This window comes from Diceros bicornis, chromosome 5 (genome assembly GCF_020826845.1).
Source record: "Diceros bicornis minor isolate mBicDic1 chromosome 5, mDicBic1.mat.cur, whole genome shotgun sequence".
NCBI lineage: Eukaryota > Metazoa > Chordata > Mammalia > Perissodactyla > Rhinocerotidae > Diceros > Diceros bicornis.
In genome coordinates, this window is record NC_080744.1 from 6,091,979 (window position 1) to 6,119,538 (window position 27,560).

At 37.5% G+C, this 27,560-nt stretch overlaps 1 protein-coding gene across 7 annotated transcripts in view; it reads right to left on the reverse strand.

The window, feature by feature from the left end:
* Positions 1–27,560, reverse strand: part of TOGARAM1 (TOG array regulator of axonemal microtubules 1) — an 81,952-nt gene that overhangs the window by 47,035 nt on the left and 7,357 nt on the right. For 6 of the 7 annotated variants that reach the window (XM_058540662.1, XM_058540660.1, XM_058540661.1 and 3 more), the window contains exons 2-7: positions 13,869–14,025; positions 10,507–10,641; positions 8,699–8,992; positions 7,144–7,406; positions 4,644–4,876; positions 1,692–1,792 (exon numbers count right to left, since the gene is read on the reverse strand). In XM_058540662.1, coding sequence (XP_058396645.1) covers positions 1,692–1,792; positions 4,644–4,876; positions 7,144–7,406; positions 8,699–8,992; positions 10,507–10,641; positions 13,869–14,025 — 1,183 coding nt within the window. The remainder of the gene's footprint in view (positions 1–1,691; positions 1,793–4,643; positions 4,877–7,143; positions 7,407–8,698; positions 8,993–10,506; positions 10,642–13,868; positions 14,026–27,560) is intronic. The other variant, XM_058540663.1, reaches the window with a different exon arrangement.

The following is a 27,560-nucleotide window of genomic DNA, read 5'->3' on the forward strand; positions in this document are numbered from 1 at the left end:
CTTGTGAATTAGGGAAGGCTTCTCAGAGAAAGCAACTGAGCTGTTTACACAGCTAAACGGCGTGTGGCGTGGATTCCAGATTTCATCCAGAAGAAACAGTAAGTGCAACTGCAGAGAGACAGGAAATCGTGCTGAAGGTGGTCTGACTTAACTGGAGGGAAGTTAAAAATGAGGCTGGAGAGGTAGGCAGGGGCCAGATCATGGAAAAATGCCCTGAATAAATTCGGGCTGGGGAATATAGTCAGATTGGCATCGCGGGGAATGGACCGTAAGTGAATGAGACTAAAGCCGGAGATAAATCTTAGGAGGCTAGGAAGGTAAGAGTAAGAGTGATAGTGGGACTAAAAAGAGGAGATGAAATTAAGACATATTTAGGAGCAAGAAATGAAAAATCTTAGCAAATGATTAGATACATACACAGCTTTTTAGGAAGGTAATTATTATGTAAGGTAAAGTAGCCTTAAAGTTATTAGGACTTTTACACTGAGATCATGTGAAAACAAATATCACATCCCAATTTGTTACACGGCATTCATAATTCAATACAGTTTTACCAATCATAAAGAAGAATCGCATGCAGTTCCCATCCTAAATAGATCAGGATCCAAACATTTTTCTAATTGATTACTAATAACTAATATTTTCTGAAAAGTGATGTTACAGAGACTTCCAGGTTAGTTCACAAAATTCTTAAGACAAGATACACATGAACTTAACTATTAGTTAAATATTGTTCTTTTTTTTTTTTTTTTTTGGTGAGGAAGATCAGCCCTGAGCTAACATCTATTGCCAATCCTCCTCCTGTTTTTCCCTTTTTCTCCCCAAAGCCCCAGTGGATAGTTGTATTACATAGTTGCATATCCTTCTAGTTGCTGTATGTGGGACGCGGCCTCAGCATGGCCGGAGAAGCGGTGCGTCAGTGCACGCCCGGGATGTGAACCCAGGCCACCAGTAGCGGAGCTCACGCACTTAACCGCTAAGCCATGGGGCCGGCCCCTAAATACTGTTTTTAAAAGAAATTGTCTTTTGTGATGCCCAGCGGTTCCTGAACTGTGCTATTAGAACCACCTGGAGAGCTTTCAACACTCTGATGCCCAGGTTGCACTCCATATCAATGAAATCAAAATGTCTGGATGAGGGAGCCCAGCACAGGTATACCTGTGGGCTTACAGGGGGATCAATTATTTGGGTAAATACTTCTTCCAAGAATAATAGTATATTTATTCTTGCCAAAATGGCCTTTTAAGGAGTTAAAAAGAGGATTAGTCTTTTTTTTTTTTTTTTGTGAGGAAGATCAGCCCTGAGCTAACATCCATGCTAATCCTCCTCATTTTACTGAGGAAGACCGCCTCTGAGCTAACATCTGTTGCCAATCCTCCTCCTTCCCGCCCCCCCCAAAGCCCCAGTAGATAGTTGTACGTCATAGTTGCACATCCTTCTAGTTGCTGTATATGGGACGCGGCCTCAGCATGGCCGGAGAAGCGGTGCATCGGTGCGCGCCCCGGATCCGAACCCGGGCCGCCAGTAACGGAGTGTGCGCGCTTAACCGCTAAGCCACAGGGCCGGCCCGAGGATTAGTCTTAATCATAACTATAAAAATTCTAAATCTGAAATGCATTCATTATTATTTTTGACATCATTTAAAAATCACACTTTCTGTAAATCACATTTATAAAACAGTCACAGAATACCTGCACGGGTGCTCTGTTCAGCTATCTGAGGGCTTTTATTCTTTGCAGAAGAAAGTCTTGTTGGACAAGGTTTTGATCCAAATGTTGGAAATATGTCTGACCTACAATGAAACAAAGTAACTTCAATAAACATTTAAGATCTAGAGCTGTTCAACACGCTTATAACTTATGGTCAATTCTTAATCATTCACTGGAGGATTGTCAAAGGAAACGAAGACTCTCCAATTTGTACCTTATGATCTTCCATTGCGTCAAAAAGAACTGATCCAAAGAGAGTCCATTCCAAAACTACACCAAATGACTCAATTATCTAATATACTATCTACTCTCACATATAATAATACAAATAGAGACTGAGCATGTTACAAATGAGAGACTGGCAACAAGCGAGTTTCGCAAATGCTGCTTTCTTCTTGGACTACTCTTTGCTGCACCCTCCTGACATTACAAAGCCTACAGGCCTTGTTTCACAAAGAAAGCAAACTGAAGCATGTTAACTCTGAGTGTAAGGGAACTGTCTGAAACCGGTAACTGTTGTAATGTCAATAAGTCAGTGACGGGTATTATAAAGAAGAGACTTCACAAAGGAGTACAATTCTTAGGATAGTGGCTTTAGTGAGAAATCAATGTTCAATATTTTAAAAGAGTGATTTCTCTAGAATAGATGATTGTCAATTTACATTTATACCTAGTGTATTTGACTTGGATGGAAGAACATAATTCTAGAAGAGTGGTTCTCAACAATCTTCCTCCTCAACCCACTTAAGGGTGAAAGGCCTGCATGAGACAGCAGTGGCTCCCTTTGGCCATGATTCTTAAGGCAGGATGCTGGTTGAGCATAATTGCCCTAAAGCTATTAAACTTAAACGTGGAAATTCAGTAAAGGTAATTCAGTCCATAAATGAGGATACACTGAACTCCCTTCTCACAGGGCTCAACATCTGAAGAGAATAACTCCATCAGACAATAAAGAGAATAGTGAATTCTAAGTGTTATAATATAAAATGAATTTTTCTTCCCAACTGGGTTCCAAATTACTTATAGGACCTTGTAACTGTAGGAGAATATAAGATAAAATTTCACAGGGACGGCCCCGTGGCTTAGTGGTTAAGTGCGCGCACTCCGCTGCTGGCGGCCCGGGGTTTGGATCCCGGGTGCGCACCGATGCACCGCATCTCCGGCCATGCTGAGGCCGCATCCCACATACAGCGGCTGGAAGGATGTGCAGCTATGACGTACAACTATCTACTGGGGCTTTGGGGGAAAAAAATAAATAAATAAAATCTTAAAAAAAAAAAATTTCACATTCACAGAAGATAAGGGAAGGACTCTAGATCTAAAACATAAATATATATATTTGAAATGTCTGGTAACCTAATGTAAACATAGTTACTTCATCAGCCCATATAGCCATTCCAAATTCATTTTATAAATATATTACATTACTCTACCTAGGTAATTACAACAAAGGAAGTTTCAGTAAGAAAAAATTTCCAACTGTAAAATAAGCTGCTATTTAAGTTAAAAATGAAAAGGAGATCATGGGATGAGACAAATCTCACAATGGGACACAAAAATTCAGTTTAATTCTATGAACTGCTGAAACAAAACACCCTTTTTCACTGAAGTTAATAGAACACCATCTCTCCTTTGATTATGCAATCTCTATTTACCCACATTGTTAGAGGTTTCAGTTCACGGACGTGAAAATAATTTAATTTAATTTTAAATATTTACTTCTAATAGCTATATATAAACATGGTTCAGAATAAAAGCAAAGGAAAGTAAAATTAAAAAGACTGACAACAGCAAATGTTAATCAGGATGTGAAACAACTGGAACTCACATACATCGCCGGTGCGGGGGTAAAATTGCACAAGCATCTTGGGGAACTGTTTAGCAGTTATTTAAAAAGTTAAATTGGGCCGGCCCCGTGGCTTAGCGGTTAAGTGCGTGCACTCCGCTGCTGGCGGCCCGGGGTTCGGATCCCGGGCGTGCACCGACGCACCACTTCTCCGGCCATGCTGAGGCCGCGTTCCACATACAGCAACTAGAAGGATGTGCAGCTATGACATACAACTATCTACTGGGGCTTTGGAGGGAAAAATAAATAAATAGAATCTTTAAAAAAAATAAAATAAAAAGTTAAATGTACATCTCCCCTATGACCTAGCCATTAAATGTACATCTCCCCTATGACCTAGCAATTCTACTCTTAGGTTTTTGTCTAAAGTAGAGGGAAAGGAGTCCCCCAAATCCTAGAATAGGGTCAGAGAAACGCTCAGAAATCAAGGTGAGAACACTGTTTAAGACTTAGAGGTTACTCAGGTAATCTGGAAAAGTTAGTCAAACTGCTATACGGCACATCATTCTCTGTCAGTGTGGGGTGGCCAGGACTCTAGTTCCAGCACTACTGCTGTACGGAGACTCCTCAGACGGCTGCGAAAGCCATGGCATGGAACCCTAAGCTTCTACACGATAACAGAATAACAAAATACAACAGTGGGGTAACGGCTGGGTGGAGTTTACCCGTAAGTTAGAGGAGATCGATGCCGAGTTTTAAATGAAAGCAGTAATATCAGCTATAGGTCAACCTCAAGAGTCAATGATCCAGAAAAGGGCTAAAGAACAAGGAATAGGATAAATCTTAGGCAGGCAGAAGAACAACCCGGGCTTTGGGAATGGGGTTTACATTAATTTAGGTGCTCTACGTTCCAGCTGGGGCCGTGCTCTCTCTAGGTTCCAGCTGGGACCCTGTTCTCTCTCTCCGGCCCCACTCCAAAGCAAAGCCAAGCAAGGTAATATCTGTAAATTTTTCTGTTGTCTTATAAACATATTTCAACATTTTAAAAACTAAAAATTTAATGAAAGTTTTTTTCAAATGTGATATTAGGGCTTCAGACCACAAATTACAGATTAGCACTCATTTAACATGTCAAAAAAATAAAATACATTATTCTCTTCCCCTGGGGAGTTGTAGACAGAGAAGAAGTCAGTGATTCTTGGCTGTAAACTCCACTTTCACTGTAAGAGCTGACGTTTGGAGAGGAAGATCGAGACAGGGAGTCCATAGTCAAGTCGAGCTTAATCGCAGAATCAGGGCTTTCAAGATCAGAAGTACTGCCACTCAGCTTTGCTCTTTTCTTAGCTGCACTATTACGAAGGGACCTGAGAGAGCTCTGCATCTAAGAAAAAATAAAAACAATTAACTTTACAAGACAATTATATTAGTAAAAGTTATCCTTAGATTTTAAACTCCATTAACTATATCTAGCTAGCCACTTTCCAATCTAGAACTAACAAGATGGATGTTAACATGTCTGGACATAGCATAAATACAGATTTCATCCGTTAGGTATTATAACGGATTATAAACAAACTTCTAGGTTGTAAGCCTAGATCCTAAAAGGAAGGATCTAAAGCTATTATTCACCACGGTATTTACAGCACTGGGCACGAATAATCTATTGTAATCATTCAATTAATAAGCGAATCATTGAATCACACGGTGGACAGCAGAGTTGAGTCACAGGGTCCAGCTAATCTTAGGTCACTGGTGTGCTGATATGGCTACTTAGCAGTTCTATGAGAAAGTTAATAGAAAGTAATCAGTTTTCTCAAATTTGAAGTTTACATCAAGCTTGCCAGTGTTAGAGTTCAGAGAATAACAGATCACTGTATGTGACTTCTGAAGCCAAGTATTTCTAGAAATGCAGAGTAGAAATCGTTATTACAAGCTAATATATTAAGGTTGGGTATAGAACCGTGAACAGATTAAGGAACACAGAAACATACATAAGCTGTGTTTTGTCTACATTTTGATTATAACAATTACAATGCTTAATTGAATAGTATGGTCACTTCTCTAGTAAATCCTTGGAAGGTTGAATATCTAAAAACATTAGTGTCCTCTTACATTTACCAATAATTATATAGAAGAAATTACCTTTTCAATTATCCATTAAAAGAAAAAGGGCTACTTTTAAGTTATAAAAACAATGCAAAAATATGTACGATCAGATGAAATTTATGAGTTACGTAGGAAAATGCCTCTTCTATAAGTTTCTTCCCTTTAAATAAATTCTCTTCCAAGTACCACTGAAGTACAATTAAGGGAGAAAAACAAGGAAAGCATTTATGGGCCGGCCCGGTGGCGCAAGCAGTTAAGTGCGCACGCTCCGCTGTGGCGGCCAGGGGTTCGCCAGTTCGGATCCTGGGCGTGTACCGATGCACTGCTTGGCGAGCCATGTTGTGGTGGCGTCCCATATAAAGTAAAGGAAGATGGGCACGGATGTTAGCCCAGGGCCAGTCTTCCTCAGCAGAAAAAAACAGGAGGATTGGTGGATGTTAGCACAGGGCTGATTTCCTCACAAAATAAATAAATAAAGGAAAGCTTTTACAAGCAGTTAGAAGTTGGAATGACTAATTAATTCATTAAGAACCAATTTTGGTATTTTATAACTTAGTTTTACACACGCTTAACATTAAAGAAATATTTTTAAAATGAATATGCATTAATATTAACTTTATTTTATTGAGTAAACTATCAGTACGATGGTTACATCTTAAAAATAGGCTAAAATAAGACCACAGAATATCATCAAGTGTTTCAGTTTACATATTTAATGTAACTTTTTTAAATCTGAGGTCAAGCAGACTGATAGGATAAAAAGGAAGCATTTATGAAAACAGGGCTCTGGATCCAAACTAATATAACAACCACATTCCTTCTCTGACATCATTAGTATGTAAAGTTATATTGCCAATACATTTTTATAGTATTAATGGAGTGACCTGGGATTCAAAGATGAGTTTACAACATGATCTCAGTTTCATAAAGAGAAATACACTTGCACGTATACACAAGGGACATGCTCACGAATGTTCACTGCAGCACTGTTTGCAATAGCAAGAACTAGACATGAGCCAAAATCAATTATATAAATACAATATAAACATACCAAAATATTAATATATTAGTATAAAAAGTATAAAATACATAAAATATGAATTAATGGTGATAATGGTTGCCTCTGGTGAAGGAGGGAGAGGACTAGATTGGAGAGGGAACTATATTATGTTTCATTTATTTTAAAAATAGGAAACAAATATGACAAATTGTTCATTTGGGAGGGGTTAGTGCCTGGGTATATTGCTATATTATACATACTTTTAACTTAAAAAGGAATAATATATGCATTGAAGAAATACAGGAAGGAAACACATTAGAGTGTCAATGGTAAATTATTCTAGGTAGTGGGATTTGGTGTGATGAAGTTTCTTCCTAATACTTCACTATAGTTTCCACATTTTTTATAATGAACATGAAATATTTGTATAAGAAAACATGTTATGGGATAAAAAGTACTTGATTTTTCCTTCAATAACAACTATTATACTACAGAAAATCACAAGCATTTTAAAATTATTAAAAATGGTATTTGGTTCTAACCTCTTCTTGATCCAAATCTTTATCCTTGATATTTAATTCTGAAAGATCAATTTTAAGACTATCATTTTCACTCTTCCAAATATCATCAGGGTCTTTCTTTTTGCGTCCCACTGTGCTTAAATCCGCCTTATCAGGCAGAAGGCTGATTCCCCTGGGAATAGGAGGGACAGGCTTGGTCCCATTCAGGCCTCGTCGGGAAGATGGTGATCTCACCAAGGCAGGTGTAAGTTGAACTGGAGAAGGTTTTTCTTGAGAATCTTCTCCTGCATGGAAAATACATATTTTACTTTTTTTTTAATTTCAGAGAAGTTAGAGTTATAATCACAAGCGTTTGGAATATAGTGTTTTTAAATTAAAAAGCACATTATCTTTTATTAGAAACAAAGATTATTATTTAAAATGAGATAAAAGTATTAGTGTCCCCGAAATATAACAACGAGTCACTGGAAATCCTTTCATATTAAATAAAAATATTACATACCAAGTTAAATTGCTATCTTCATACACATTATCATGACTAATATTTGCATGGTAAAGTCCATAATAAGCTACAAAGGCTACTTTTCTGGCTTGATTTCATTACGTAAGCAACATTTGAACGACTACTATATGCAAAGCAGTAATACTGGGCACTGGGGAGAACAAACTGAATAAGGTCTCAGCTTTCAATACAATATTAGATCTTGTAGGACAGACAAACATAGAAAGAAATTAATAGAAGGGAATGAAGGTTCAGTGCGAGAAAGTGATAAAACTGACTGTACTATACGATAAACTGACCTTATGGCTATCACCTGGAACATTGGTGTTGCGGGGCAGTGTAAAGGTGGAACATCTGACCTCAGAGGCTGGGGATAAGAAAGTACGTGGGATATAGGGGTCACCTTTAACAGGCTTTTTATTTTGAGACGGGCTCTTTCTTGAATAAACTTATATGCTAATTTCATGATTTTGGAGTGGGCTATTGTTAAGAATATTTTAGTCTATAACAAATAATAAAAGACCCTTCAAAATAATCTTACATAAACATTTGTTAGCAGGCTCTCAGGCTGTTCATATTCATGTCTGTTATACAGCATTATTTGCCTAGTTCCGAAAAAGGACTTTGAAGTGGCAATATAAGACAGAAATGACAGGGCCAGCCCCGTGGCTTAGCGGTTAAGTGCGCACGCTCCACTACTGGTGGCCCAGGTTTGGATCCTGGTTGCGCACTGACGCACCGCTTCTCCAGCCATGCTGAGGCCATGTCCCACATACGGCAACTAGAAGGATGTGCAACTATGACATACAGCTATCTACTGGGGCTTTGGGGGAAAAATAAATAAATAAAATTATCAAAAAAAAAAAGACAGAAATGACAATTTCAATTGAATTTTAATATTACACATTTGATCTATTTAATACACTGTTAAACACTTTCCTAGCTATTTACCAATTCAGAGAAATAAAATGCAATTTACCAGCTTTTAAAGATCAAACAACCCTAACTCCAAAGTAATAATTTAAATATACAAATAAATTTGAACAAAGTATTAATTTTTACCATCGTTGCTACCTGTAGGGTCAGATGACTTTTGGCTGACAAGCTTTCTCTGCGGACTTGGCTTTGATAGTCCTTCAAAGCTTTTAAGAGGCCAGGAATTTGAGAAATTAACAGAATTATCTCGAGATTTCTTTGGAGATACGGTAAGAGATGTGTGCTTTGGACTAGTTCGAGGTGATGAGAGAGGACAGGATGGAAGCATGAAGGCTCCTGGACTTAGATTTGGACCAGAGTATGATGAAGTACGTTCTGTTTGACTACCAAGCGGCTGCTGTGTCTTACTGCCAAAATTTAGGCTAGCATACACTGTAACAAAACAAGAGAATATGTCATTTATGTACACACATCTTCTAGGAGTTTAAAGTTTTTTTGCTTTTCACATGCAGGTTTTTATCCGATCTGGCGTTTATCTTTTGTACAGTATGAATTTCACTCTTTTCCAGTGCCATTTTTTAAACCGCCCATCTTTTCCCTTTCCTCTACAAAGCTCCCACATATATATTTAGGTCTCTTCTTAGGTGCTCCCTATTGGTTCCATTAGTCTATGTTGTCTATCCCTGCACTGGTAGTACAACGTTTTATTTATCATTGCACTGATAGGATGAGTGTCCTTCCATTTTGATCTTCTTTAGAATTATCTTGGCCATTCCTGGCCTTCCATTCTTTTGTATGTATTTCAGGAGAATGTTAGTTGAGATGGTGGTGGTCCTGGCAGATTTTTTAATGTATAGCCTAGTATTAAGTTAAATCCTGACTTTAGAAGAACATAGTATCCCTTTAGTAGTTGCTCTAATAGGTATTCTGAGAGGTTATAGAAAACCAGAGTCGCTATGAAGATCTGACTAAGCACTGAGAGTGGAGGTGTCTTCAAGGTAATGTAATCATTCAGGGATATCCTGAACAGGAACAGGGTGAGCAACACAGAGAATCCTCTCTGCTTCTACTAATCACAAGTCTCAAAAGTATCTAGTCAAGATTTAGGAAATAGCTGTATCATTAAAAAAGACAGACTATTTTTATCAAAAATAACACCACAAAGAAAAACTTTATGGAGTTATGTGGCCCTATGGAGTGGGTAGAGGAAATGGTAGCTAGAATATAAGTGCTATATTAACTAAATCTTCTTTACTAATTTCAAATGACTATTACTTTTTCATTAACAAATAAAGACAGAAGTATATCCCTCAAAGAACAACCCTATCACTCAAAAAACTTTAGTAAAGGATATACAACAAAAATTAAAATATCTCTAGAAATATTTGATTTGATCCTATCTCTAAATAATAACTGATAAAGCTATTAATCAGCATGGAAATTTAAGAAACTCCTTCAAATCCAAAATTCATATGACTGACAGCTAGCCTCAAACCCTTCCTTTTCTTCTATATCTTATAGACATATAAGGTATCTGAAATGATAGCTAGTCAGGAAGTTACGGTTCCTAACAGGGGACATAATAAATTCTAAATTGCCTTAAAATTAAAAACCATTATGGAAAATAATTGTCTTCTGCTAACACAGTACTCCTTAATGGATAACGTTATTTTCAATTACTTGGTATTAAAATGCTCATCTCCACCATGAGTTTCTAAACTCTCTAATTTTAACCAGTTATGTTTATATTAAGATCTAACATTATTATAGATCTAACATTTTAGGGTAACACTTACGAAAAAATTATATTAAAGTTATTAAAAATATAACATCCTTTTCTTTTTTTGTGATAAGTATAATTACACAAAATAATATATACGCTAGATTTGGAAACCCCACATAATAGTTATGAAAAATTTGTATCCAAATAAATTTGGAATTTAAACCTTTATCTTGGTGACTATTAGCTGTCCCCAGGTACTGTAAGTCAGAATCCACACTGCCAGTTTTACTACATGTCTGTGAAAATACAAGTTGTCCACATTTCCCAGAAAAATTTGTCTGATGAGTCCCAGTGGTGCCTGTGCAAGGAAAGAAGAGAAAAACATAAAAGTAAAGGTTAACTTTACTTCATGAATACATCTAATTTCACAGATATTGGTGTCATTTGTGTGGGAATGAATATAGGAGTATATGTACAGTGAGCCAGAGAGGCAAGAAAGGGATAAAGCTTTTGCTATTGGCAGATCTGATTAGTGGCAGGGGTAAAGGACAGAAGACAGACTGGTAAAGTACAGAGAAAAGAAAAGTATATTAAAAAGTACACACAAAGGCAGTTTCTCCCTACACGCTCCCTTCTCTCACCATGAAATGTTTCTCCAGACCTGGCTTCTCCCTCTTCCCCGTATTTGTAGTGTACACTCTACCCAAAAAGTTCTACTGCAGAACTCTTCTCCTTCCTTTCCTCACATATTTATAACACAGCGTTCACATGGTTTCCAGACTTATCCAGGCACGCTTCCCAGATCCCTTTCCCTCTCCTGTGGCTGGTTAAGGTTATTCCTGGGCAGGGGAATAAGTCTGAAGAAAAGAAGATGATAATGACTCTCTGGCGTTCAGTTTATTCATCTATAAAATGAGCTGATCCCTTGTAGTTCTGAAATGATATTTTTAAATTCTCTCCCTGTGATTTCAGGCCCCTCTATCCTTCATGCACTGGCTGTCTTCTTAGCTAAGTCTCACCTCCATGCTTTGGCTGTATTTTCTGCCTACCTGCAACAGTCCCTCTTGCCTCACTGCTAATCACAGACTCTTCCCTTCTTTCAAGTCCAGCTCAAGTCTAACCTCTTTCCTGGAGTTTTCATAAACCACTTCAATACCTATGATCTTTTCCTTTCCTGAATCCCGTGGTACTTATTACAATTTGTATCATCCAATCTAGCATTAGGTTATATTTTGTCTTATTCTCCAGTTATTTAAAATCTGTACAACTAGGTAAGAGCTTCTCAATGGTACAGAAACCATTAGCCTTATAAAAATCCAAAGGAATGGTATGAGCATAACTGGATAAATTCTTGCATTTCTTTTTCTCTATTAAATAAACATTAAACTACACAATCATTATTTTCATTTTTGTCGGAAAAGATTAGGGAATTTTACTGCATAAAGGTCTATAAATTCTCCTAGGGTAACAATGTTCTCTAAATATTGTGTCTGAACTCATAGCCAACAAATTTCAATAACTGATATCATCTGGATATTAAATAAATGTTAACACTTATGACGAACTCAATCTTTCCCTTATAAACCATTTTCCCTTCCCAACTGGTTTCGTTTTGTCGACACATTACCATTTTGCTAATTACCTGGTTGCTAAGTCTTGAAATCTTTCTCTACTCCCCCGCTTCTTCACCTTTTACATCCAGTTGTCATATTTTCCTGATTATTCCTTTCTATTCTATTTGTAAACAACTTTATCACTCTAGCTTCTTTTTTCCTTAATAAAAAAAATCTCCATTAGGGCTCTATAAGTATGAGCCCAAGTTTTTGAGCCTAGCACACAAGGGTTCCCCAAATCCCAATTTATCTTTTTTTTTTTTTTTAAGATTTTATTTATTTATTTTCCCCCCAAAGTCCCAGTAGATAGTTGTCTGTCATAGCTGCACATCCTTCTAGTTGCTGTATGTGGGACACGCCTTAGCATGGCCAGAGGAGCGGTGCGTCGGTGCGCACCCGGGATCCAAACCCGGGCTGCTGGCAGCGAAGTGTGAGCACTTAACCGCTAAGCCATGGGGCCGGCCGCCAATTTATCTTTGACCATCTAAAGTGGATCTTGCCTTTACATAGCACCTAGAATATCTCAAGCCCAGTCCTAATATAAGCCTTTGCTCTCCTCATACCTCCCTCTAACTACTTGTATCACATACATCCCCAAAAGATGCAGTTCGAGTACTGTCTCCTCTTTAACGACTTTTCTAACTGATATGGCCCACAACAATGACCATGTCTTTGAACTACCATAATTTTTACTTTCTGTAACACTTAAGCAATTAAACATCTTTCCAGTTGCTCTAGCCAAAACCCTTAGGGCACTCTTGACTATTCCCTCTCTCACACTGTATACCCAATCCGTCAGCAATCACATCCACTCCACCTCTGACATATAATCAGAATCCAATCACTTTTCACGACATTCCCTGCTACCCGGTGAAAGTCTCCATCAACTCCAGCCTCTACAACAGACTCTCTGTTTTCACCCTCGCCCTCCTTAAGTCTACTTTAAACATGACATCCAAAACAAGGCTAGAGGGCCGGCTCCATGGCTTAGCGGTTAAGTGCACGTGCTCCAGTGCTAGTGGCCTGGGTTCGGATCCCGGGCGTGCACCGACGCACCGCTTCTCCGGCCATGCTGAGGCCACGTCCCACGTACAGCAACTAGAAGGATGTACAGCTATGACATACAACTATCTACTGGGGCTTTGGGGGGAAAAATTAAGTAAATAAATAAAATTATTAAAAAAACAAAAACAAAACAAAACAAGGCTAGAAAACATAAGGTAATTGATGTTGCTTCTTTCCTCAAAATATTCCTCACTGAGTAAAAGCCAAAGTTCATTCAACAGCTCACTAGGTCTTATACATAAGGACCCCTATCATCTCTTTAATTTCATTTTCTACTTCTCTTTTCCTTACTCATTTCGTTCCCGACGTACCAGCTTCTTTGATGTCCCTCAAATATGCCTCCTACCCTGCACTGACTGTTCCCTCCTCCTGGAATTACTTGCTCTTCTCTCTTGAAATCTGTGTGGTTTGCTTCAAATATTCCCTTCTGAATATGGCCTTTTTCCACCACACTAGTTAAAATAGCCTCCTCCATATTCCTCTTCTCTGCTTTATTGTTCTCTGCAGCATTTACCACCACCTAACCCACTAGCTTTTGCATCTATTTAACGTCTGCTTCGCCCCAACTAGAATGCAAGATCCATTAGGCACAAAGTTCCCCTTTTTTGTTGAATGCTATACCCCTAGTACTTAGAAAAGTACCTGATACACAGGAAATAAGTATGAGTTGTTGATTAAGCGAATATTGCCTTACATTACTGCTCAAAGCGTTTCAGTGAGAAACCTTTCCAGGGTTTTGTGAGACAATTATGTCAAAGTGTCCATTCTTATCAGATCTTTAACAAATATTTATTGAATCTGAATTGTCTAGTAGATTGTAAGTTCTATGAGCCCTTGAATGAACTATGAAGTTCAGAGAAATCTTTCACTTAGTTCAACATGTCCACTACCTGCACCTTTTACTTACCAGCAGCACATACAGGAAGAGAATCTGGGTTAAAATCCCGACTAGTCTGAAATAAGTTTCTTGACACTCTTTTTCTGCTAAAACATAAATCATCATTGACTGGAATTCCTTGAGAGGGCTTTAATTTTGGAGATGGGATGAAATCAAATGCTGAAAACTATAAGAACAGAATAATAAATTAGCAAATTTGTGTTAAGTTACTTGGTAATAAATATGACAGAATAATTTAGACCCAATTATAAAATTTAGATTAAAAGAAAAAAAATTATCAAGTATATGATACACATAAACATTCACATACAGTATGGTACACTAACAGTATTTTTCATTCCATGAGAGAAATGTTACTTTTTTCCCTCTTTCTTACTACTTCACCCCAAACTTTCTCTGTACCTTACCTTCCTACAGTACACCTCTGTTAGCTAGGAAAGAAAGAATGCAAATCACAAAAAGAGTGAAATGACAATTTAAATAGAGAAAAAAAACATTTCTGATTCAGTAGCATAGCCCCTCACACTGTGCCATCTTTGAGCATTAGACAATACATGCCAACGGAAGGTCGCTGAACCAGCAAGCATCCCACTCGCCTATTCTTCCTGAGGCAAATTTACTATCCATAATCTGCAGCCCAAATGTAAACGTACACGTGGTAACCTGTGTCATGGTTCCCTTAGGAGACTTTCTTATGATAGGTCTTCTGGTTAAAACCAAGTAAAGAATACTTTATATATGTCTACTACTTTATAGTTTCCAATTCCTTTTTCACATACTCCCTTTGATCCTTAGGATACACAAGTGCCAGGACAGAATTCTGAAGTTCTACCTAATCATAGTTAAAGAACTAAATGAAAGCATGATTCAAGTGTTCAGAATTCTTCACCAATGACAACCTCAACTGTTGTGGATCACTTCACATTCAACATGTCTATAGAATATTAAAAAAATTGAGTGAACAGACAAGAAATTATACTTACTGTCTATATATTTATTTGGAGCTTAAAGACAATCAAATCTAGACACGTGGGGAACTATAAGCCTTCTCAGTATGCTTCTTTGCAAACTTTGCCAAGTATCAAATAGCATTGAAATACAATAACATTAAAGATATGTGTATTTGAAAACTTCTTAGCTATGTGACTACTACAAGATGAGACTATAAACTACCAAATATACCTCAGGCACCTTGTTATTCCTCATCAAATTTGGTGAAAAAACTGTTAATGCCTTCAAAAATTAACCCAGAAAATACCAATTAGAAATAACGCCCCAGTTGAAAAAGGCCTGCTCGTACTTTCTAGAGAGCTAATATTACAATTTCTCTGATTGACTATATAGTAGTCAGTATTGAAAGAACACAATGGAATAAAAATGAAACCAATTACAGTCAACTTCTGATTAAATACATTAAAAGAAGACATACTAACCCAGTTAAAATAGTGAGTAATCCAGAAATAATTCATTCTCCTGTATGGAATACATTTTATATTAGATTTATGCTGTAACTAATTTCTGCCTAGAGAACAGAACGTTAGTATGTATGCCAGACGCGTAAAACAACTAGTGGTGGTGGTGGTGGTGGTGATGGGGATACTGGGGTGGGGGTAGTGGTGGGGAATGCGTGTACCAGTGTGGCTAGGAGAAGTCAGTCAGGGATTAAGTTTTTTTTTTTTATAATTTTTTTTTTTTTATAATTTTATTTATTTATTTTTCCCCCAAAGCCCCAGTAGATAGTTGTATGTCATAGCTGCACATCCTTCTAGTTGCTGTATGTGGGACGCGGGCCTCAGCATGGCCGGAGAAGCGATGCGTCGGTGTGCGCCCGGGATCCGAACCCAGGCCGCCAGCAGCGGAGCGCACACACTTAACCGCTAAGCCACGGGGCCGGCCCAGGGATTAAGTTTTGCTACAGAAAAATCTGCAAATATTTGAAAGCAAACTATAGGATACACAAATTATTATTAACATGAGAGCCCTTTTTGTTCTCTTTTAGAAGCAGTCAAATGATTTTCATCAGGATAAGCTTTGATGGGATTAAACAATGAAGAAGAGGAAAGGGAAGTGAGTTAGAGTAAAAGAGAAAAGTGCAGATATATGTTGAAAGAGCTGTGAGCTAAATTTACAAAATGTGAAGCAGTCTGTTTAGAGCACCCCATAACTCTTAGGAACATGCAACTGCACGTTTGGTCCTTGAAGTTAATACCTAATAATTTAAATAAGTTAATTCCTTAGAGTTATAGTAAATAAAAGTGATATAAAAGGCAAGTTTCACACTTAACAATGATTTGAAATTCACTTAGTCTTATCTACCATTTTAATCTTGCTGTTCATTTTTGCTTTTTTGTGTGTGTGTGAGAGGAAGATCAGCCCTGAGCTAACATCTGTTGCCAATCCTCCTGTTTTTGCTGAGGAAGATTGGCCCTGGGCTAACATCCGTGCCCATCTTCCTCTACTTTATATGGAACGAAGCCACCGCATGGCTTGACAAGTGGTGCATCGGTCTGCACCCAGGATCCAAACCTGCGAAGTCCGGGCCACTGAAGTGCAGCACGTGAACTTAACTGCTACACCACCAGGCGGGCCCCTAGTCTTGCTGTTTATTATCTCTTGACCTTTGCATTTGATTCCTTGTATATTTTTCATAAAAAGATTCCTTTGATCTAATGCATCTTATTTCAGCTCTTGGCAAGGGGTGTAAAAACACCACAAAAGTAGGGGCCAGTTCCATGGCATAGTGGTTCAGTTTGGCGTGCTCTGCTTCGGCAGCCTGGGTTCATGGCTTCAGATCCCCAGTGCGGACCTGCGCTGCTCATCAGCCATGCTGTGGCAGCAACCCATATACAAAGTAGAGGAAGACTGGCACAGATGTCAGCAGCAAATTACCAGAAACAGACCTTTTTAACTGCTAATTCTTTTTTTTTTTTTTACAAATGGCATTGACTGCAGAACACGATGGTTCCACACTTCTTTTATTTATTTATTTTTTTGAGGAAGATTGACCCTGCGCTAACATCTGTTGCCAATCTTCCTCTTTTTTTTTTTTCTCTCCAAAGCCCTAGTACATAGTTGTGTATCATAGTTGTAGAGTTATAGCTCTTCTATGTGGGACGCCGCCTCAGCATGGCTTGATGAGCGGTGAGTAGGTGCGCGCCCAGGATCTGAACCAGTGAACCCTGGGCCTCCGAAGCAGAATGTGCAAACTTCACTGCTATGCCACCAGGCTGCCCTCTAACAGCTAATTCTTTCAGAAACCACCTACACTCCTGCCTTTATTGAACTCGTACTAAACTTTACCACAACCTCTAGTTTTTGGACGCTTTCATCTTCTACCAGTTCTTTCTGGTTTTACCTGGACTCCAACTCTGTTCCTTCATGGTGGCCATTAGAAAAGTTTATTCCAATTACCCAAAGTCACCTTCTGAAACATCTTTGTGTGTTTTTTCAAATCACTTTCTATGCACACTTTAAGAAAACACAGTTGTGATACTATACATAAAGTTTTATATCCCACTTTTACACTTAATATAAGTATTTCCCATGTTGTTAAAATCTCTCATAAGTGGTATAACTTTAATTACAAAAGTAGTAACCACTTATTGTAAAAAAATGCAAACAATATAGAAGTAAGATATAAAGTCAAATTCTTTGGCAGCCCTTTCACCAGAATCCTGATAAACTCTGTTAACAGGTCTTTTTCTCTATATATACGTTCTTCAATAAGCTATTTTTAAAAAACAAACATAGACCACATAGTAAGTACTCAGCATGTTGCAGATATCCTTCCATGTTAATCCACACATATCTGTTATTCCTTTTAATGGTTGCCCAGTATTCCACATTATGGTTGGACTCATAGTTCCCTACTGATAGACATTTTCTTTGCCACAGTTTTCACTATTGCCATCTTATAGCATACATTGTTATGCACATATCCTCGTTTATGAGTTTTTCTAGAGAACAGAAATACTAAAAATGGAATTGTCAGGTCTAAGGATATAAACTATTTTTAAAGGCTGCATAATATTCCATTGACTAGACACGCCATTCTCCTATTACGGAACATTTGGGTTGCTTCCAAATTTTTTTTTTTATATTGATAAGGAAGAAATTTCAATGAGGGAAATGGTGCATACCGGGCTTAAGGTAGCAGTGCTGATAAAAGATCTGCAGACCTTAGAAAGATTGTCACATATGTTACACAACTAAAATATACTTTTTAAAACAACTAAAATGGTTTCTTTGATATCCTTAGCCTTCCTACACAAGAGCAGAATACGCAGACTGAACTCTCTGTAGCAGTCAGCTAACCAGTTTACTCATAAAACGTGCAAACAAAAGACTTGCTGTGTCCAGTCTGCAAATTTTTTTTTTCTCTTTTCTCATTCTTGGATTTCCTTGATTTAGCGTATCAGCTGATTCTCTTACATGTAAGAAAACAAACTGCAAAGTAACAACCAAATGTTTCTGACTCCTGGTTTGATGTCTATTTCTGGAGGTTTCACTACTGTACTGCCCTTCTGGGTCCCAACATGAGAATCAGACACATGGCCTGAAAGTGCACCTTTTCTGAGACTTGGGCCCTTGAGTCCTCAGTTAACCTTTCCTCATGAAACTCACTGAGCAATGTGGCTCTTGCACAGTGAATCTGATTCTTGGCAAAGCCTGCTTCTGGTTCTGATTTTGACTGACCACACAGACAACAGTTTCCACACAGATGGCAGCAGAGGTGGAAACGGGTTTTGATTTTATGGTCTGACTATTAGGTGATTAGTATCCTGGTCAAGTGGCAGCTGACAGGGAATCTGGAATCTTGTTTCTTTATTGGTGTGTTCTGTTTATGTTTTTAAATGTACTGATATGAGCTTCTTTACTCTAATAACCAAAGCCCTCTTCCTCCATCCAAAACTTAAGGTTTTTTTCATGTTTACTTACTATGGGTCCAATACGTGTCAATATCTACAAAAATCAAATTCCTATACCAAAGATGAAAGGAAAAAAAATCCATAACATTCAATGGTCAGCTTTCTTCAGTTTCTCTAAATAATTGAGTAACTGCAAATTAACATTACTTTAGAATTCTAAAGCTAAAGAAAGGATTGTAATGAACCTCATTTAACCATAAATTAGGCAAACTCAGAAAAATGAGGGTTTCCAAAAGCCAAACAAAACAATATTTAATAGTTTTCCAAACCTTAAGCAAGTTTAGCCTTTTAGAAACTAAGAAAATTCAATGCCATTATTGTACAGGATACGGACATTGAAAAAAAAAAAAGAAGGTCTCATTAAATTTCTAGAAATCACAATTCTCAATCTATTAGCTATCTATTGCTGTGTAACGAAACATCCCAAAATATAGTAGCTTAAAACAACAAACATTATTATCTCTCTTTCTGTGGATCAGGAATTTGGAAGTGACTTTACTGGATGGCTGAAATATCTCTGACGCTGCAATCAAGATGATGGCTAGGCTGCTGTCAGCTGAAGGCCTGACTGAGACTGGAGGATCACTGGAGACCACTCTGGGGGCTAATGGCAGGAGGCCTCAGTGCCTTGCCATCTGGGCCTCTCCAGAGAGCTGCTCACAACATGGCAGCTGGCTTTCTCCAGAGCAAGTGATCCAGCGGAAGCTGCAGTGCCTTTAATGACCTACTTTCTGAAGTCACACACCACTATTTCTCCTTTATTTGTCAGAAGTGAGTCATTAAGTCCAGACACATTCAAGGAACAGGGAATTGGACTCCAGCTCTTCAAGGGAAGAATCTCAGAGAATTTGTGGAAATATATTTAAAACCAATACACTCAACAATGATGCTTCCTTGATGAACCTAATCAATCTAATGGTGCTTAATTATATGTTATTGTTTCTTTAGCTAGTCAACATTCTTAATAGATTAGCACTTGCTTCTGCTGCCTTATCATAATTAGATCCTCTAAGTTATATAGAAGGTAAAATTTTTCCATACAATAAATATGAAATATTTTTTGAGCAAACAATTTGGTATATCTTTTCTATCTATAGACAGTATTAATCAGGACAAAATCAACTGGAACAAGCTCCTGTTCTAATTGGCTTACAAATATCATTATTATAAGTTAAGTGCTTATATCACAGTAAACTAAATAAACCCCAAAGATTTCTAAGATTTCCTTTACTTCTTATGATTTAAATGTACTCTCTTTAAGAAAAAAAATCGTCTTTCCAAAAGCTGTACATTCGAGGGAAAACATAGACTAGCTCTGAGTTTAATTAATGGCCTTGGTCACTAGGTTAAAGAACAGGAAAAAAAAACGTTCTTAAACAAACTGAAAAGTTTTAATATGTGGTATATAATTGTATAGCAAAAGTTCACATAAAAATTCTATTTAAAGATGACTCTTTGGAAAAATCAGACTCGTTTAAAAACAGCTACTCGTCTTTGCCCAGATTTTATTACCATGTAAAAATACTACTGGTATAACATAATTGTGCAAACTTGAAATTATCTTCTCAGGAAAAGCCTAATTAACTTAAATTTCTTAAATTTTCTCCACTGGCTTCACAGCTTGAATACATTAACATCACTCCTTTTCAAAATATAAAATTGTAATATCATACGTTCAATTAAATTTTATAATAGATAATATCTCTATTAAAAGCGATGAATTCTTAAAATGCCACAACTTATAATGCTTAATACACTAGCTTAGATTGTAATTTTCAGGCCCTTAGTTTAAGATTTTAGACTAAAATTGAATTAATGAAAAATCTTAAGATCCTGAACAATTTCTAATTAAGATAAAAATACAAATCACTGGGCCGGCCCTGTGGCTTGGTGGTTAAGTGCGTGCGCTGCGATGCTGGTGGCCCGGGTTCGGATCCCGGGTGCGCATCGAGGCACCACTTCTCCGTTCATCCTGAGGCCGAGTCCCACATACAGCAACTAGAAGGATGTGCAGCTACGACACACAACTATCCAATGGGGCTTTGGGGGGAAAAAATAAAATAAAATAAAATCTTTAAAAAAAAAAAAAAAATACAAATCACTGATCACCAAATAGGTTTTTAACTTACCCTTGTCTCTTATACTTTACAGAATAACCATCAAATGAACAGGTTAAGGAATACATAAATGCCTTTGGATAATGTTAAATACATGTTTACTTTTACCACCTAAATCATTATAAAAAGGATATGAAATGTGTACTCATGGAGAGAATGAAAAAATAGTTCCTGGTTACATAACTCTTAGTTTTTTCTGGGTCTCTGAGGAAACAAAAGTTGGTTTCTTTGGGTAAGGCTGTATTTAATATATATAGCTGACACTGCCATAGGTAAAAAAGTCACAGAGAAATAGAAATATGTGTACAAGGTAATAGACATGTTTTGTCTTATTTAATATGCTTTTAAGGTTTTTCTAAAAAATTTATTTAAAAATTATTTTTAAGTTTTTAAAAAGATCTACACTAAGAATAGATATGCTTTTGGGGTTTTCATGATTTTGACAAGCATTAAAAATAAAAGTTTTTCAAATTCTTCAGGCTCCTCAATAAAATTTTTAAAAAAATTAATGACTACTTATTGGAAACAATCCAACATCCACGGAAAATCTCAATTTTTAGGATTAAGTTCACACTAAATACATTAGTGCAACTTAATAATTTTAGGTTTTCTAGTACCTTTAAATTTGTCATATTAAGTATCCTAAATCTTTCCCACATTCTTCAAATCCCTGATCCTCTACTTTGCATCCTCAGCTTGCCTCTAAGTTTACCAGAATATGGAAGCCTAAGGTTAGAGACCTGCTCTCAAAATGTGGTTCAGAAATCAGCAGCAGCAGCAACACCGAGGAGCTCATTAGACATGCTGTCTCAGACACCACTCTAGACAAACTGAATCAGAATCTGTATTTTAACAAGATCCTGAGGCAGTTCACAGGCACATTCAAGTTTGACAAGCACTATTCTCGAGCTCATGTTTTCCTTTCTTTTGACCTAAAAAAATCCCCCAAAACACACCCTTCTTGCTCTCTCAAAATTTTTCTGTATTCTAAGTCATCTTCCTTTTGTTTTTCCTCCAGTTCCAGAGAAGTCTTTTCAACTCTGTTCCCAAGCTAACCTCTCTCTATACCCAAATGTCTTTATTTAGGGACATTAATTCCTTGCCTTCCTCTCTCAAAGATGATTACAGGGACTGAATCATATGTATCTTGCTTATCTAACATCTACCACAGTACAAGATACAGAGTAGGTGTGTTGAATTCACAGGTGGCTCCTTTCTCGGCCTCTTTCAAATCGGGTGTTTCCTATTTAAAAATAAAACACAGTAATAACTCATCCTGCTACATCTTGCTCAGTTTTTTCTTTCACTGTCACACCCTTAGATACTTTGTCACTTAACAGATATTTGTTGATACTGATTGTGGACACAGCACTATGGTTAGTACTGTTAACAAAAAGCAAAAACAAAAAAGCCAATCCCTAATGGAATCAGCTTAGACTAAGGAAATAAGAGGCTACCAGAAAACAGACTACCTCATCTACGAAATTTTTTACACAAACCTCATAGTACCCACTAAACAAATAATCAGAACAGAGACACGAATGATAAATAAAGAGAAAACTGAGAAAACCATCACAGAGAACAGCCAAACTGAACTGGCAGTCTGAAAAACAAGGGACGACAAACAAGGGAAATACAGAACAACCAGAAAACAATTGATAAGATGGCAGCATTAAGCCCTCATATATCAATAATCACTCTAAATGTAAATGGATTGAACTCACCAATCAAAGAAACAGAGTGGCTGGATAGCTTAAAAAACAAGACCCCCAATATGCTGCCTCTGGGAAACACATCTCAGCTCTAAGTGAAGGGACGGAAGATGACACTCCACGCTAACGGCAAACAAAAGAAAGCAGGTGTCGCCATACTTATATCAGACAAAGCAGACTTCAAGATAAAACAGGCAATGAGAGACAAAGGGGGGCAGTATATAATGATAAAAGGGACATTGCATCAAGAAGACATAACACTTATAAATATATATACACTCAACACAGGAGCACCAAAATACATAAAGCAACTACTAAGAAACCTAAAAGGAGATATTAACAACAACACAATAACAGTAGGGGACCTTAATGGCCCACTTACATCAATGGATAGATCATTCAGACAGAAAATCAACAAGGAAATAGTGGAATTAAACGAAAAACTAGACCGGAGGGACTTAACAGATATCTATAGAAAACTCCATCCAAAAACAGCAGAATACACATTCTTCTTATGTGCACGTGGAACATTCTCAAGGATAGACCAAATGTTGGGAAACAAGGCAAGCCTCAATAAATTTAAGAAGATTGAAATCATATCAAGCAGCTTTTCTGACCATAATGCTACAAAACTAGAAATCAACTACAAGAAAAAAACTGGGAATGTCACAAATATGTGAAGACTAAACAACATGCTACTGAACAACCAATGGATCATTAATGAAATTAAAAGAGAAATCAAAAAATATCTGGAGACAAATGAAAATGAAAGTACACAATATCAACTCATATGGGGTCAGCAAAAGCGGTCCTAAGAGGGAAATTCATAGCAATACAGGTCCATCTTAACAACCAGGAAAAATCTCAAATAAGCAATCTGAAACCACATGTAACAGAATTAGAAAAAGAAGAACAAACAAATCCCAAAGTCAGCAGAAGGAAGGAAATAATAAAAATCAGAGCAGAAATAAATAAAATTGAAACCAAAAAAACAGTAGAAAGGATCAATGAAACTAAGAGCTGGTTCTTTGAGAAGATAAACAAAATTGACAAACCCTTATCCAGACTCACCAAGAAAAAAAGAGAGAAGGCTCAAATAAATAAAATTAGAAATGAAAAAGGAGAAATTACAATGGATACCACAGCAATACAAAGGATTATAAGAGAATACTATGAAAAACTCTATGCCAACAAATTGGACAATGTAGAAGAAATGGATAAATTCTTAGATTCATACAACCTCCCAAAACTGAATCAAGAAGAAATAGAGAATCTGAATAGACCAGTCACAAGTAAAGAGATTGAACAGTAATAAAAAACCTCCCAAAAGATAAAAGTCCAGGACCAGATGGCTTCTCTGGAGAATTTTACCAAACATTCAAAGAAGATTTAACACCTATTCTTCTCAAACTATTCCAAAAAGTTGAAGACGACGGAACACTTCACAGCACATTTTACAAGGCCAACATCACCTTGATCTGAAAGCCAGACAAGGACAACACAAAGAAGGAAAATTATAGGCCAATATCACTGATGAACACAGATGCTAAAATCCTCAACAAAATATTGGCAAACCAAATACAGCAATATATTAGAAAGATCATACACCATGATGAAGTGGGATTTATACCAGGGACACAGGGATGGTTCAACATCCACAAATCAATCAATGTGATAAACCACATTAACGAAATGAGGAATAAAAACCACATGATCATATCAATAGATGCAGAGAAAACATTTGACAAGATCCAACATCCATTTATGATAAAAAGTCTCAAGAGAATGGGTATAGAAGGAAAGTATCTCAAAAATAATAAAGGCCATGTATGACAAACCCACAGCCAACATCATACCCAACAGGGGAAAACTGAAAGCCATGCTTCAGAGAACAGGAGCAAGACAAGGGTGCCCACTCTTGCCACTCTTACTCAACATAGTACTGGAGGTTTATGCCAGAGCAATTAGGAAAGAAAAAGAAATAAAAGGTACCCAAATAGGCAACGAAGAAGTGAAACTCGCTGTTGGTAGGTGACATGATTTTATATATATAAAAGCCTAAAGAATCCATCAGAAAACTATTAGAAATAATCAACAACTACAGCAAAGTCGCAGGGTACAAAATCAACTTACAAAAACCAGTTGCATTTCTATACTCTAATAATGAACCAACAGAAAGAGAAGTCAAGAATACAATCCCATTTACAATCACAACAAAAAGAATAAAATATCTAGAAATAAATTTAACCAAGGAGGTGAAAGACAATGAAAACTATAAGACATCATTGAAAGAAATCGATGATGACATAAAGAAATGGAAAGATATTCCCTGCCTATGGATTGGAAGACTAAACATAGTTAAAATGTCTATACTACCTAAACCAATCTACAGATTCAATGCAATCCTAATCAGAATCCTAATGACATTCTTCACAGAAATAGAACAAAGAATCCTAGGGCCGGCCTCGTGGCTTAGCGGTTAAGTGCACGCGCTCCGCTGCTGGCGGCCCGGGCTCGGACCTCGGGTGCACGCTGAAGCACCGCTTCTCCGGCCATGCTGAGGCCGTGTCCCACATACAGCAACTAGAAGGAAATGCAGCTATGACATACAACTATCTACTGGGGCTTTGGGGGAAAAAAATAAATAAATAAAATAAAATTAAAAAATTAAAAAAAAAAAAAGAATCTTAAAATTCATATGGGAAAAGAAAAGACTCTGAATAGCCAAAGCAATCCTGAGAAAAAGGAACAAAGCTGGAGGCATCACAATCCCCGACTTCAAAATATACTACAAAGCTATAGTAATCAAAACAGCACAGTACTGGTACAAAAACAGACACAGAGACCAACGGAACAGAACTGAAAGCCCAGAAATAAAACCACACATCTATGGACAGCTAATCTTCGACAAAGGAGCTAAGAACATAACAATGGAGAAAGGAAAGTCTCTTTGATAAACGGTGTTGGGAAAACTGGATAGCCACATGCAAAAGAATGAAAGTAGACCATTATCTTTTGCTAGACACAAGAATTAACTCAAAATGGATCAAAGACTTGAAGGTAAGACGTGAAACCATAAAAATCCTAGAAGAAAATATAGGCTGTACACTCTTTGACACCAGTCCTTGAAGGATCTTTTCGAATACCATGTCTACTTGGGCAAGGGAAACAAAAGAAAAAACAAACAGGTGGAACTTCATCAGACTAAAGAGCTTCTGCAAGGCAAATGAAACCAGGAACAAAATGAAAAGACAACCCGCCAACTGGGAGAAACTATTTGCAAATCATATATCTGACAGTATATATTTTGGGTTAATCTCCAAAATATATAAAGAACCCACACAACTCAACAACAAAAAAACAAACAACCCGATCAAAAAACGGGCAGGGGATATGAACAGACATTTTTCCAAAGAAGATGTACAGATGGCCAATAGGCACATGAAAAGATGTTCAACATCACTAATCATCAGGGAAATGCAAATCAAAACTACACTAAGATACCACCTTACACCCGTTAGAATGGCTATAATCACCAAGACAAAAAATAACAAATGTTGGAGAGGATGTGGAGAAAAGGGAACCCTCATACACTGCTGGTGGGAGTGCAAACTGGTGCAGTCACTATGGAAAACAGTATGGAGATTTCTCAAAAAATTAAAAATAGAAATACCATATGACCCAGCTATCCCACTACTGGGTATTTATCCAAAGAACTTGAAATCAACAATTCAAAGAGATTTATGCTCCCCTGTGTTCATTGCAGCATTATTCACAACAGCCAAGACATGGAAGCAACCCAAGTGCCCGCTGACTGATGATCAGATAAAGAAGATGTGGTATACATATACAATGGAATACTATTCAGCCATAAAAAAAGACAAAATCGCCACATTCTCAGTAACATGGATGGACTTTGAGGGTATTATGTTAAGCGAAATAAGCCAGACAGCAAAGACAAACACCATATGATTTCACTCATATGTGGAAGATAAAGTAACACATGGACAAAGAGGACAGATTAGTGGTTATGGCCGGCATAACCGGCAGGGGAAAGGGTTTGGGGGGTGGGCATAAAGGGTAAAGGGACACATATATACGGTGATTGACAAATAATAATGTACAACTGAAATCTCACAATGTTATAAACTTTTATGACCTCATTAAAAAAAAAAGTCCCTATCATCACAGTTCTTACCACCATTGAGGAGAAAGAAGACAGGGCTCTCATGTGCTAATTACCAAAAAGGAAAAAGTTAGGCAGTGCTTTACAGAGTAGTCTATAAACACACACTTGGCTTTGCACACAGTGGATGATCAAAAAGATGTTGAATAAATGCTTACTGCCTACATTTTCTTATCAAGTCACCTCATAAACTTTTTTTTTTTTTGTGAGGAAGATCAGCCCTGAGCTAACATCCATGCTAATCCTCCTCTTTTTGCTGAGGAAGACCGGCTCTGAGCTAACATCTATTACCAATCCTCCTCTTTTTTTTCCCCCGAGCCCCAGTAGGTAGTTGTATGTCATAGTTGCACATCCTTCTAGTTGCTGTACGTGGGACGCGGCCTCAGCATGGCTGGAGAAGCAGTGCGTCAGTGCGTGCCCGGGATCCGAACCCAGACCGCCGGTAGCGAAGCGTGCGCACTTAACCGCTAAGCCACGGGGCCGGCCATAAACTTTTAAATTTGGTCTCTGTCTATAACATTCTTCTAAAACCACTCTTTTCCATGTCCCAATGACCTCCTAATAACCAAATCTTCTACTCTGAAAAAGCTATAGACCCAGTAACTACATATGCACGGAGCAAGTATGCTCCTTACTTCTCAGACCGGGTTACTGACTACCACGACTCTTACTACACTGCAGAGAAATCTGTTAGGACAAATACAGCTAATATGGTAGCCGGCTAGGGATTACTGACGCCACTAGCCTGATTACTTGAA